This window comes from Macaca nemestrina, chromosome 17 (genome assembly GCF_043159975.1).
Source record: "Macaca nemestrina isolate mMacNem1 chromosome 17, mMacNem.hap1, whole genome shotgun sequence".
NCBI classification, from domain to species: Eukaryota; Metazoa; Chordata; class Mammalia; order Primates; family Cercopithecidae; genus Macaca; species Macaca nemestrina.
The window spans coordinates 65,725,685-65,738,701 of NC_092141.1; the positions used below are offsets into that span (position 1 = coordinate 65,725,685).

The 13,017-nt window shown below is 55.3% G+C and overlaps 2 protein-coding genes across 5 annotated transcripts; both read right to left on the minus strand.

Annotated features, from left to right (window-relative positions):
- Positions 1 to 2,518: 2,518 nt before the first annotated feature.
- LOC105472126 (hypocretin neuropeptide precursor) lies at positions 2,519 to 3,953 on the minus strand. Its single transcript, XM_011725106.3, has 2 exons — positions 3,815 to 3,953; positions 2,519 to 2,991 (listed from the first exon to the last, which is right to left on the minus strand). Exons 1-2 carry the CDS (start codon positions 3,833 to 3,835, stop codon positions 2,617 to 2,619), a joined length of 396 nt encoding a protein of 131 aa, XP_011723408.1. The 5' UTR covers positions 3,836 to 3,953; the 3' UTR covers positions 2,519 to 2,616.
- A 3,256-nt stretch (positions 3,954 to 7,209) lies between these two features.
- LOC105472125 (GH3 domain containing) lies at positions 7,210 to 13,017 on the minus strand. Of its 4 annotated transcripts, none has more exons than XM_071083153.1 (10): positions 12,874 to 13,017; positions 11,887 to 11,970; positions 11,436 to 11,713; positions 11,021 to 11,142; positions 10,375 to 10,876; positions 9,141 to 9,333; positions 8,955 to 9,026; positions 8,747 to 8,880; positions 8,303 to 8,388; positions 7,210 to 8,040 (listed from the first exon to the last, which is right to left on the minus strand). In XM_071083153.1, exons 3-10 carry the CDS (start codon positions 11,698 to 11,700, stop codon positions 7,822 to 7,824), a joined length of 1,593 nt encoding a protein of 530 aa, XP_070939254.1. In that variant the 5' UTR covers positions 11,701 to 11,713; positions 11,887 to 11,970; positions 12,874 to 13,017; the 3' UTR covers positions 7,210 to 7,821. The 4 variants fall into 4 exon arrangements, with proteins under 4 accessions (XP_070939254.1, XP_070939255.1, XP_011723406.2 ...); XM_071083154.1 differs by having other exon boundaries at positions 8,303 to 8,477; XM_011725104.3 differs by lacking the exon at positions 12,874 to 13,017 and adding an exon at positions 12,517 to 12,867.

Consider the following 13,017-nt stretch of genomic DNA (forward strand, 5'->3'; position numbering starts at 1 on the left):
AGTTGAGATATTTCGCAGCACCCCCAGGCCAGTAGCTCCAGTGTGAGATAGCAAGGGTTAAGAGGCTAGTTTGCTGGTAGAGAATGGATGATGAGAAGGCTTGAAACCCCAACTCTAGAAAGCACCACCAACTCTTGCCTCCTTCCTCAGTTTTCCCAAGACACCCTGGCGAACTCTGCCTACTGAGCACACAGCATGGTGGAATGAAAAGAGCTTTGGAGTCCACCAGGTCGAGTCCCAGCTCTAGCCACTAATCCTTTGATAGCCTCTCCAAGCCCCACTTTCCTCATCTGTAAAATGGAGCTGATAATTCTTACCTGATGCAGTTACCGTGAGAATGTAATACCGTAATGCATGTCGTTGGGACAAAATAAGTGCCTTGGAGGGCAGTTGCCTCCCTGTTTTCTCTCTTCCTACTGTCTTAATCCTCCTCTCTGCTGCCCTTCAACTGGAAGAGAGGCTGGAGGCAAGTTTGGGAGAAACTACCTCTGAAAAAGATAGTTTTGAGGTGGGCAGAGTCGGTTTGCAAATCTCCAAGGGTGCACAGGTGAACTTTGATCTCTGATTTCTCCAGGATGGAACCGGTACAGCAGCAAGAGGGACCAAAGTGAGACTAGACACAGGACTTTCTTACTACCTATGCAGAAAATTGAGGCAGCTGAGTTCTGTGGCTGAGGCTGGCTGCTTCCCACGACAAAACAGCTGAAGCCAGTGAACGTGGGAACCCCAATGGGCAAGGAGGGCAGGCTAAATTCTCCCCACCCTCTGAGCTAGGTATTATCTGGGATGTTAGATTGCTAAGAAGGGCTGCATTTTTCTGTGTTCTACTTTTGTTGTTGTTATTGTTGTTCTTGCTGTTTTTGAGATGGAGTCTTGCTCTGTCGCCCAAGCTGGAGTGCAGTGGCATGATCTCAGCTCACTGTAACCTCTGCCTCCTGGGTTCAAGCAATTCTCCTGCTTCAGCCTCCCTAGTAGCTGGGATCACAGGCGTGCATTTCAATGCCTGGCTAATTTTTGTATTTTTAGTAGAGATGGGGTTTTGCCATGTTGGCCAGGCTGGTCTTGAACTCCTGACCTCAAGTGATCCGCCCACCTCAGCCTCCCAAAGTGCTGGGATTACACGCATGAACCACCAAGCTCAGCCTGTGTCTCTACTTTTGGATGTTTTATTAGTTTCCTAGGAATGCCATAACAAAGTACCACAAAGTGGGTGGCTCAAACAACAGAAACCTATTGTCTCACAGTTCTGGATGCTAGAAGTCCAAGCAAGGTCAGGTGAAGGCAGCGTTGGTTCCTTCTGAAGGCTGTGAGGATCTGTTGCATGCCTCTCCCCTAACTTCTGGAGGAAGTGGGGGCGGGTGCTGGCAATCTTTGGTGTTTCTTGGCTTGTAGGAGCCAATCTCTACCTTCATGTTCACATAGGTTCTCCCTGTGTGCGTTTCTGTGTTCAAATTCCCTTTTTTATAGGGATGCCAGTCACAGTGGATTAGAGGTCCTACCCCACTCTAGTATGACCTCATCTTAGCTAATTGCATCTGGAAGGACCTTATTTCCAAATACAGCCACATTCTGAAGTGCCACGGGTAAGGACTTCAATATATGGATTTTGGAAACACCAGTAACAGGTGTCTTTGACTGGAGTTGCAGTAAAATCTTGTCCTGCTCCTGCTTAAGAATGTCCTATGCCTCTGTTACCTACAAGATAAAGTGCAAAGCCTGATGGTTTGTGAGAGCCTTTGGAGCTGGGCTGCACTGACTGTAACCGTGTTGCTTCCTGAGCCTCTCCATTCCCCACACCCTATATACCCCATGATGCAACCATTCTGGATGACTCATTGTTGAAGTTCATATTCCCTGCCTTTTCAGCAGGATTGACTCCCACCCCTTCCTAGCTGGATTCTGCTCCTCTATGCAGCTTGCCTTCCTTTCCTTTCCTTTCCTTTCTGCTTTTCTTTTTCTTTTCTTTTCTTTTTTGGACAATGTCTCGTTCTGTCACCCAGGCTGGAGCGCAGTGGCCCAATCATGGCTCAGACTCAAACTCCTGGGCTCAAGCGACTCTCTCGCCCACCATACCCCGCTAATTAAAAAAACTTTTTGGAGAGATCTCTCACTCACTATGTTGCCTAGGCTCGTCTCAAACTCCTTGCTTCAAGCGATCCTCCTGCTTTGGCATCCCAAAATGCTGGTATTACAGGCGTGAGCGCTGCAACCGACCGATTGCAACCTTTCTCGCTCTCCTTCCCCTTCCGCATCTCTGGATGAAGTCCCCGCTACAGAATGCCTAGCAGAGCATCGTGGGGGTCCCGCATGCCCCGATCCAAGCATGCACCTGTGCAGTTATCTCTGTGCCCCAGGGCCTTGCACTGGGAGCTCCCCAACCAAGAGTGTTTTCGATTCAGCCACGCAAAAGCCAAGGCTGGTGCCTCAGAGCCGGGCTTCCAGGCCCTCCCGCCCTCCGCAAGATGCTCTGCCGCCCCATAAGGGCAGGACGCGACCGCACAGGAACAGAGACCAGTCACACGAATGGAGACTCGTCTTTATTGCCGTTTTTCTGGGGGCTGACGCTGGGTGGGCAGAGGGCAGAGGCCTGGGCCAGGACAGGGCCCGAAGAAAGACTCAGATCCCGGACTGTCCCCCGGGCGCGACGGATGTGGCGGCCGCAGCGAGACAGTGGCGCCCAAGGCAGGGGCGAGGCGCTGGCTCTGCGCCTGCGCGGCGGCCCATGGTCAGGATGCCCGCGGCGTGGTTGCCGCTGGCCTGCAGGAGGCGCTGCAGCCGACCCTGGAGGCCAGGGGGCCCGGATCGCCGCTTGCCCAGCGTGAGGATGCCGGCCGCATGATTGCCCGCGCCATGCAGCAGCTCGTAGAGGCGGCAGGAACACGTCTTTTGACGACAGCAGTCGGGCAGGGGCTGTGCAGCCGCCCCGGGCGACAGCAGCGCGGGCGGCAGCAGCAGCAGCAGCAGCAGTAGCGTCACGGCGGCCCAGCAGACCTAGGGAAACGCAGACAGGGCGCTAGGGGTTTTCCCTCGGCGCCCGCCACAAGCTCCCACGCCCAGGACCTACCCCGCTGGCTCCGCGCCCCCTCCGGGCCTGCACTTCTCTCTGGCTGTCACTTAGTTCTCCTAGATTTGCGCCCTTGCTGGTATCGGGCTACTTTACTTGCTCCTCCTTCAAGATCCAGCAGAGCATCGCCTCCAGGAGGTCTTTTGAGATCCCCTGGGCAGAATGAATCCCCCTCTCCTCTGGAGACTTAGGCCACTGTGCCCCCACTAGGGCACTTACCACTCCACCTGAAAACAGGCGTGTCTGTCTGCAGAAGAAGTTGTAAACTTGGGGAACACCGGGCCCTACTGAGTGCCCGCCACCTCCTCTCCACAGCAGGGAAACACGTGGAAATCAGGAGCTAGCAAGACTCCAGAATGCTGTTCCATCTCCCTGCCCCCTTTCTGGAGTAACTGAACTCCGTGGCTTTGAACCAGTTTCCTGCCCTTTCGGAGGGCACAGCTCCCTTACCTGTAAACTAGGTATACTAGAAATAATTCCTACTCTGCAGGGCTGCTGGGAGGATGAAAAGAGCTGACAGAAAAAAGAGCAAACAGAGCACCTGACACATAGTAAGAGCTCAGCAAACACAGGCTCTTAGCAAAACAGCACCCAACCCAGTGTGAGCCAAGGCAGGTGCTCCTGCCTCAGAGCACACCCAGGAAAAGACCAAGAGTGGAGGCACCCTGGGCCTCTCTTCCAGCCCTCTGAGCAAGCGCTAGTTTTGCTTCTCTGGGATGGTGAATCGCCCCTCCGTCCCTGGGTCTTTACCTTTGTGGAAGGAAGGTTCATGGTATCTGGTGCTCAGGGTGGGGCAGCCGGGAAAGGAGATGTCTGCGGTGGTTCAAAAAGCCAGGAACCTTGAGGCTGTCGATTGTGACCCTCTGCCAGGGGTCTGGGGTTTATAGTGCTCTGAGGTGGCAGGGAATTGACAGGCACTTGCGTCCACACCCGGGCCAGACAAAGGCAAGTCTAAGATTAGCCTCCTGCAGGGGGGCCGTCTCCAGGCTGGGCCCAAGGAATGGCCGCTGCTGCATTCAGAGGCCAGGGTTGGATCACTGTGCCCCTAATCACCCCCTTGTCTGTCCGCCTGCTCCCTGGAGATGGGGCGGTCTCCGGGCACTAATGAGGCCACCTTGCACCCAGGCATCTGGGAGCACAAAAGAGGCGCTGGCCTGGGACAATATGGAGGGAGGCAGCTACTAATTAGGGGCAGGAGAGAGGCAGATGCGCAAGACCCCACATTCTGTATGTAGGGGGTGGAGCAGCCAGCAGCAGTCCTCTCCCTCCCCTGCTTCTTGTCACTGCCCCTGGGGACTGTTAGGCTCCAGGACCTTCTTACTTCATGGAAAGGTTCCTTAGCTGCCCCCCTCCCCCTAGCTTTCTTCTCCCCTTCTGCCCCTTCCACTAGCCTCTGATATGGAAAACCTTAAAAACCCAGCCTAGGCAGTAGGAGGTAAGAAGCTAAAACCAAGCCCAATTTCTCTTTCTTCTCTCTCTCTCTCTCTCTCTCTCTCTCTCTCTCTCTCTCTCTCTCTCTGTGTGTGTGTGTGTGTGTGTGTGTGTGTGACTAAATTTTGGTCTTGTCGCTCAGCCTGGAGTGCAGTGGTATGATCATCTTGGCTCACTGCAACCTCTGCCTTGGGTTCAAGTGATTCTCCTGCCTCAGCCTCCCGAATAGCTAGAATTACAGGTGCACACCACCACAACCAGCTAATTTTTGTATTTTTAATAGAGATGGGGTTTCACCATGTTGGCCAGGGTGGTCTCAAGTGATTCACCCACTTCGGTCTCCCAAAGTGTTGGGATTACAGGTGTGAGCCACCGCATCCATCCTCTTTTTTTTTTTTTCCTTCCTTCCTTCCTTCTCGCATTTCTTTCTTTCTCTCTCTCACTCTCTCCCTCTTTCTTTTTTTTTTTTTTTTGAGACAGAGTTTCGCTCTTGTTGCCCAGGCTGGAGTGCAATGGCGCAATCTCGACTCACTGCAACCTCCACCTCCAGGGTTCAAGTGATTCCCATGCCTCAGTCTCCTGAGTAGCTAGGATTACAGGTATGCGCCACCATGCCCGGCTAATTTTGTATTTTTAATAGAGACGGAGTTTCTCCATGTTGGTCGGGCTGGTCTTGAACTCCTGACCTCAGGTGATCCGCCTGCCTCAGCCACCCAAAGTGCTGGGATTATAGGCATGAGCCACCACGCCTGGCCTTCTCTCTTTATTTTCTTTCTTGACAAAGTTTGACTCTGTTGCCCAGGCTGGAGTGCAGTGGGACAACGGTCGCTCACTGCAGCACCGAATGCCAGGGCTCAAGCAGTGCTCTCACCACAGCTACACAAGCAGCTGGGACCACAAATGCGTGCCACCATCCCTGGCTAATATTTAAATTTGTTTGTAGAGACTGGGTCTCCCAGGCTGGTCTCAAATCCCTAGCTCAAACCATCCTCCCCCTTTGGCCTCCCAAAGTGCTGGGATGACAGCTGTGAGCTACTGTGCCTGACCAAACTCGGTTTCTACCAGAAGCTGATAGAAAGCTTCTACCTCCCCAGCTTTCTCCCTGGCTCAGGCTACCTGGAGGGGAGGGATGTAGTCCCACTCTACAGTCACCACGGAGTGAGCCACCATGCAGTGAAGAACACATGTCATCTCCAGGTCTAAGCTTCTCTTATTCACAACCTCTTTTTTTTTTTTTTTTTGAAGACAGAATTTCACTCCTGTTGCCCAAGTTAGTGTGCAAAGGCACATTGGCTCACTGCAACCTCCACCTCCTGGGTTCAAGCGATTCTCCTGCCTCAGCCTCCCAAGTAGCTGGGATTACAGGTTCACGTCACCATGTCCAGCTATTTTTTTGTATTTTTAGTAGAAACAGGGTTTCACCATGTTGGCCAGGCTGGTCTCGAACTGCTGACCTCAGGTGATCTGACTGCCTCGGCCTCCCAAAGTGCTGGGATTACAGGTGTGAGCCATGGTGCCTGGCCTACAACCTCTTTATTGAGCTCCTGCTCTGTGCTACACCAGGCACTGGGCATGGGGGCAACTGTGCACAGGACCTGGCCCAGTTTCCAAGGAGCTCATCATTCTAGGTGGGAGGCAGTTCAGGCATAAGGATAGTTCGGTGAAGGAGAGGACTTCTGCCCACGTGAGCAAAGTTGAGCCAGTCACTCTGCCTGGGGTGGGCCTGGTAGGGGGTCCTCAAAGGCCTTGCATGAAAGCTAGTTTACATCAGGGGCAGCGGGATGGAGGGCATTACATAGAAGGGACCACTTGAGCAAAATCCTGGAGCTGACAGTGCTTAACAACCCTTAGATGGGAGGTGAGGTGTGGTCCTTAGTCCAGGCCTTCTTTCCAGCAAGGGGAGAGAGGCAGCTGGACATGTAGGTGAGGGCCAAGGTCAAAGGGTCTAATAGGCCAAGCTGATTGGTCTGAATCCTGTGGGTGATGGGGGCTACCATGGGAGGAATTTTTTTTTTTTTTTTTTTTTTTCAAGATGGTCTTGCTGTGTTGCCCAGGCTGGTCTTGAACTCCTGAGCATGAGCCATCCTTCCACCTCAGCCTCTTGAGTAGCTGGGACTACAGGCCCATGCCACTGTGCCCAGCTTCATGGGAAGATTTTAATAGGATGGAGTGACAGGCTGGGGTGGGGGCCGGGTGGGTATGCAGCGAGGCCCTGGATGTAGGACATGGAATGGAGAAGTCATTCAAAGGCATCTGGAACTGGTGCTGCCTCTACTTAGGAGGAGCTGCAGGGTCTTGGTCTGCCCCTCCCACCAGCCTCCAAGATGGAAAACCTTAAAAACTCAGCCCGGGCAGTGGGAGGGAAGGAAGCCAAAACCTAGCCCAGTTTCTTTTTTTCTTTTATTTTAGCCTCTACAACCTTGTGGAGGCTGCGTTTCCTCATTGGTATGGAACAGTGAACCCAGATGGTCTCTGGGGTTGCTTCCTGGGACGACGCCTTACGATGTGAAAAATAGCTGTCCCTTCCCCACCGCAGAAGTGGTTTGTGGGTGCTGGCCTGGGATGTGCTCGGAGTCCCCAAAGGCTCCTGTGTGCACATGCAGCCTCGCCAGGCCCAGACCAGAATGTTGGGGGAAAGTCCTGGAGCTCAGTGAGGGAATGGCTGGGCCGGGGTCCACTCCCCAGTTTCCCCAAAGCAGACTCTGAGGCAAGAATCTGGGTGCAAGAGGTTTATTTGGGAGCCATCCCAGGAAGCCCAAGTGGGGAGTGGGGAAGAGAGGGAAGGGAGGAGCCCCTGCAGGAAGTACATGAATGAGTGGGTTACTGCTGTGGGCAACTGGGACGCCATCCTGCTGGGCATCCTCTGAGAGTTTATGTAGAATACACTTCAGAATTGTCCTGCTCAAGGACAGTGAAGCTGAGGTCCTGCTCCTTATTGACTCAGGGTTGCTCCTGGAGACATTAACCCCCCGACACTTCCAGCTTGCCCAGTGCACTGACTGAGCACACAGCTGTGGCTGCCAGAGAACCCCCTTGGGCTGTGATACAGGAAACCATTGGTGTGCATGGTAACTCTCTAGCAGTGTCCTCCATGCCTGGACACAGGGACACGGGCAGGCACTGCTGGCGTCTACTAACCCCAGAGGCCCATACCTTAGAACTGGTCAGCTGGGCCAAGGCCTCCCTAAGGCCCAGCGGCTCTCATGGGCAAATGTCAGGTGACACAGAGTCAGAGACCCTGGCCAAGGACTCCCCATCCAGAGAGGTCCCAGAGGGAGGAGCAAGGTGGCCTCTGGGGGAAGCTGGGTGGTGGGGCAGGCCTTGACTCAGGACACCACCCTCTCCTGCAGGCACTGGGCCAGGTGCCTGTGCCGGAGGACCCGGGGCATCGCAGGCGGGAACGGGGAGGAGGGGCAGGCAGCGAGGGCTGCCCGGAGTGCTCGGAAGGCCCCTCGCCCCACCAGGTGGACTCTGGCAGGGCCCACGCTGCCCCAGAACCGCAGGGACTTGTAACGGGGAGAGGCTTCCTGAAGGCAGTGGTCCAGCTGGGAACAGAACAGCGTGAGTGAGCTGGTGTGTGACCATGAGTGTGCACACGAGGCATGTGTGGCTGTGTCCAGGCTACATGTGTTTAGAAGTTTTGCGTGGACAGGTGTGTGTCTGTGGGACTCAGCGCTCCCCTCCCAGAGCCCCAGGGAGCTTCCCCTCTGCTGCCGCTCTCCTCCCCATCAGCCCTGATCTCCACGCACCCTGGGAGTGTGCAGAGTGAAGGGCTCTACAGTCAGACCCTGTCCTCGTCTCCTTTACCTTGTCTCGATTTTCCTCCGACAGATTCCTCAGCCCCCTCAGCGCCACAAACACCTCGTAGTGGGGAGCAGAGCCCGCAGAAGAATCTGTGAACAGACCCCATGTGCACACATACTTCCAGTGAATGGGCAACTGCCAAGTCTAGTGTCCTCTGCCCCATCTGTTCTTCCCCACTCTGAGGTTTCAGGGAAAAAAGAGTTTCCTGGTGAGGAGTGGGATAAATGGAGAGGAACCTAGAGTTTGATCCTAAATAGGAGACAGATCAGGAAAGAAAATGGGTAGAGACTGCAGCAGGATGGATGAGAGTTAGATGCAGAGAAGGACTTTTGTAGGAGTGGTAAAGGAGGCTGAGTGTTACCTCTTTCCTAGCAGTCCCCTGGCAGAGGAGGTAGAAGTTGAAGGGTAGCCCAAGGATGGTAGGCAGGAGCCAGTGGGGAAGCTCACCCAGAATGCTGCTCTCCACACAGCCGTGGTCCAGCAGCTTGGCCCCCGGCCACTGCACCACTGCCCGGCCCAGGGCCTCAGAGAACAGGTCCTCGCCAATATCTTCCCCTCGCACGCTCAGGGTCTGGCCCAGCCTGAGGAGGAGGAAGGGATAGGCAGTGGAGCCCAGGACACAAGGATGGCCCTTTAGCTCCCCGGGGTCACCTACCTGTAGATGAACCTGACGACTGGGCACTGATTGTAGACACCAACCACTCGCACCACATCACCCAGGCGGCACCTGATGGGGTGCAAGTGGGAGTGAGGTCGGGCCCAAGGGCTTCTGAATTCATGCGCCAGGTCCCCAGCATGGTCCCATAGGGCCTCAGGGAGCAGGGACTGTGCAGCTGATCACCTGGTGAGGCTGGCGTGGTCCGTCAGCACCAGCTCATACTCCTTGCCCTGCTGGGCCTCGGTCAAAAGGAGGGTGGAGGCAGCTTCCTCCTGGGTGCCTTCCTTGACTGGGAGCAGCTCGATAAAGGGGGGCCCGGGGGGCAGTAGGTAGAGTCCATAGGGTTGGTCTGGCTGTAGGTTTAGGCCCAGTACCCCTGTGGAAGCAAAGCAGCCTCCTCAGTGTCTGCTGGTGCCATTGCTTTCTGCCAGGCAGTAGCCCCTCCTGGACCCCAGGCCTGATCCTCTGAGCACCCGATCCTCCTGCTGCCCTTCACCGCATCCTTCCTGGCTCTCCTAGGCTCAGCAGGCTGCCTCTTAGGCCCTCACTGGAAAGAGGCAGAGTGCTGTGGTCCTGGAGGGGGCAGACCTGGGAGTGAATCCTGGTGTCACATGAATTTGTGCAAGACTCTTTTTTTCTCTCTTTTTTTTTTTTGAGACAGAGTCTCGCTCTGTCACCCAGGCTGGAGCGCAGTGGTGCGATCTCGCCTCAGTGATTCAGTGAGTCCTGGGTTCAAGTGTTCTCCTGCCTGAGCCTCCTGAGTAGCTGGGATTACAGGCGCCAGCCACCACACCTGGCTAATTTTTGTATTTTTAGTAGAGACAGGGTTTCACCACATTGGCCAAGCTGGTCTCGAATTCCTAACTTCAGATGATCCACACGCCTCAGCCTCCCAAAGTGCTGGGATTATATGTGTGAGCCACTGCCCCGGCCTTTTTTTTTTTTTTTTTTTTTTTGAGACAGGGTCTTGCTCTGTCATCCAGGCTGGAGTGCAATGGCGCGATCTCAGCTCACTACAACTTCTGCCTCCCAGGTTCAAGCAATTCTCCCGCCTCAGCCTCCCAGGTAGCTGGGATTATAAGCATGCACCACCACGCCCTGCTAGTTTTTGTATTTTTAGTAGAGATGGGGTTTCACAATGTTGGCCAGGCTGGTCTGGAACTTCTGACCTCAAGTGATCCATCCGCCTTGGCCTCGCAAAGTGCCAGATTACAGGCGTAAGCCACTGCGCCCAGCTACAAGATTCTTAACCTAGGTAAGCCTGAATTTCTTCACTTGTGAAAGGAGGCTGCTGTCCCTAGCATGCAGCTTGTTGGGGAGGATTAAATGAGATGATTATGTAGGGCCCAATGCATGGCTGTTAGCCATGTGACCTCTGACCCTTGCCCCCACCTCACTGCCCTTGAGTCCCACTGACCTCCTGAGGCAGCATAAGCAGGAGAGAAGAAAGCTAGTCCTTGGCACCACAAGGCCCCGAGGGCAGCCACAGCCTCGGCCTGGCCTCCTGCATCCAGAGTCACCACCACCTGCAGCTTTGGCCAGAGCCGAAGGGCCAGTCCGCGGGGCCCCTGCTCTAGGGCCTCCCACAGCTCAGCTGCCCGTTCAGGGAGAGGTGCTCCAGGGTTCCCGGCAGCTATCGCCCCAGCCAGCTCTTCAATGTCAGCCTCCAGACCCAAGAAAACATCCAGGAGTTCGACCGCCGTCCCAGCCTCCAGTGCCCTCAGCCCTGGGGACCTCAGTGCGTCCAGCAGCAGGGCCCTAGGGTCCTTGGTTCCACGGGTGCCCACCCGGTCCAGGGTATTCCCAGGCCAAGGCAGGGGTTGGGGCCAAGGGGATGTAAGGGTCAGGCGGGCAGTGCCTCCCTGAGCCAGCACTTCTGGGTAGGCCTTGTTTAGGGCTACCAGACCCAGCACGGTGGCCTGGAGGAGGAAAGAGAGTGTTGGTCTGGTGTCAGAACCAGACCCAGAGCCCCCATTTGAGAGTTCTTTGCCCACCATGATGGGAGGGTTTGGTTGCAAGTCAGAGGTCTCTGGTGGGACTGGGCTCTGGCCATCCTAGATTACCTGCAGAGAGGCCTCCCCCAGGTCCTGGTTAGAGGTCGGGGGCAGTGGCTGCTCTCCACTCTCTTCCTCCTGGGTCTGGCTGGCCTTGGTCAGAGGGAGATGATTCCGGAAGGTGCTTATGTCTATAGCCCCAATGACAACAGAAACGCCTCAGGAAGCCGGTTTCCCAAGAGTTTCAGGCAAGACTGGTGAGACCCTTGAGGGAGGAACTGAGCATAGGCCTGGGGTAGAGGGGCTGTAAGGACCCAGCATGGGAAATTCATCTTGGACAAGAGAGCCAGTCCTGGGTCTGTCTCTGTGTCAGGCCACTCGGGTGGCAGTGGAGGAGGTATGGGGGCCTTCAGGCTCTGGAATCTCATGGTCCTGTGGGATTTCTTTCTCTTTGGGTCACCTCCCCAGACCCTGGGAAACACACCTGTGAAGGAACAGTGGGGGCGCTGGGCTCTCTGTAGACACCACCTCAGGGCCTGCTGCTGGCTCTCGTGCACGTGGAGCGTGCTCTGCTCCAGCCTCCATCGCTGCCAGGTGGCTGCCCAGACCAGAGCCCCCCATGCCACTCGGTGCTGGAGGCCAGCAAGCCAGGACAGCCTGGCATCCTGGGACCGCTGCTGCATGAGCAAGGCCAATGTTGGCAGCAGCAGCAGCAGCAGCAGCAGCAGCAGGAGTGGCCACAGCAGCATCTCTAAGCAGCTCCTGGGAGGAGGAAGGAACCCAGATATGGGGGCATGCGGCAATTACCCATTTCTCCCCCGACACTCTACTGCATACAGGAAAACCAAGGAAAAACGAAATTTTGGAAGAAGGCCGGGCCCTGTGGGACAGGTGAGGCGGAGGAGAGACTATCAAAGCTTTGGAGTCCCACTGACCTGAGTTCAGATCCTGCCTCTGCCGCTTGTTAGCTGTAGGGCCCTGAGCAACTTAGCGGGCTGCACTGAGCTCCATTTCCTGATCTGCAAAATGGGAATAAGAATAAGAATGCCTCGGCCGGGCGCGGTGGCTCAAGCCTGTAATCCTAGCACTTTGGGAGGCCGAGATGGGCGGATCACGAGGTCAGGAGATCGAGACCATCCTGGCTAAACCGGTGAAACCCCGTCTCTACTAAAAAATACAAAAAACTAGCCGGGTGAGGTGGCGGGCACCTGTAGTCCCAGCTACTCGGGAGGCTGAGGCAGGAGAATGGCGTAAACCCGGGAGGCAGAGCTTGCAGTGAGCTGAGATCCAGCCACTGCACTCCAGCCTGGGCGACAGAGCGAGACTCCGTCTCAAAAAAAAAAAAAAAAAAAAAAAAAAAAGAATAAGAATGCCTCTTTCAGAAGGTAGGGATGGGCCGGGCGAGGTGGCTCACACCTGTAATCCCAGCACTTTGGGAGGCTGAGGCAGGAGAATCACTTGAGCCCAGGAGTTCGCAACCAGCCTGAGCAACATAGGGAGACTCCATCTCTACAAAAAACTGAAAAACTAGCCCAGCATGGTGGCACACCCATAGTTGCAGCTACCTGGGAGGCTGAGATGGGAGGATCCCTTGAGCCCAGGAGGTCAGGGCTGCAGTGAGCTGAGATCATGCCACTGCACTCCAGCTTGGGCAACAGAGTAAGACCTTGTCTAAAAAACAAACAAACGAAAAAAAAAAAAAAAAAAGAAAGAAAGAAAGAAAAAAAAGAAAAAGAAGAACAAGAAGGCACCGGAAGGGAAGGCACAGGAAGGGTTTGACACAGGGTTGATCGGGCCACAGCAGCTGCGTAACGACATCTCTTGCCCACTCCCGAGCGGCTTTGCTTTCTCTCGGGATCCACCCTGTCCCAGGTCCTTGTCCCTCCTGAGCCCCGGGCTGTGGAGTCTATGCCCACATGCACCTGTCACAGCCCACTTCTGCCTACTCCCGGCACGTGACGGAGACCCCTGGGTGACTCTGGGTCTCAGCACACATCCGGCCAGGAAGAAGGAGCGATGGCTTTAAAGGGCTGGGTCCCAACTGGGAAATCCGGCCGCCAGGCCTG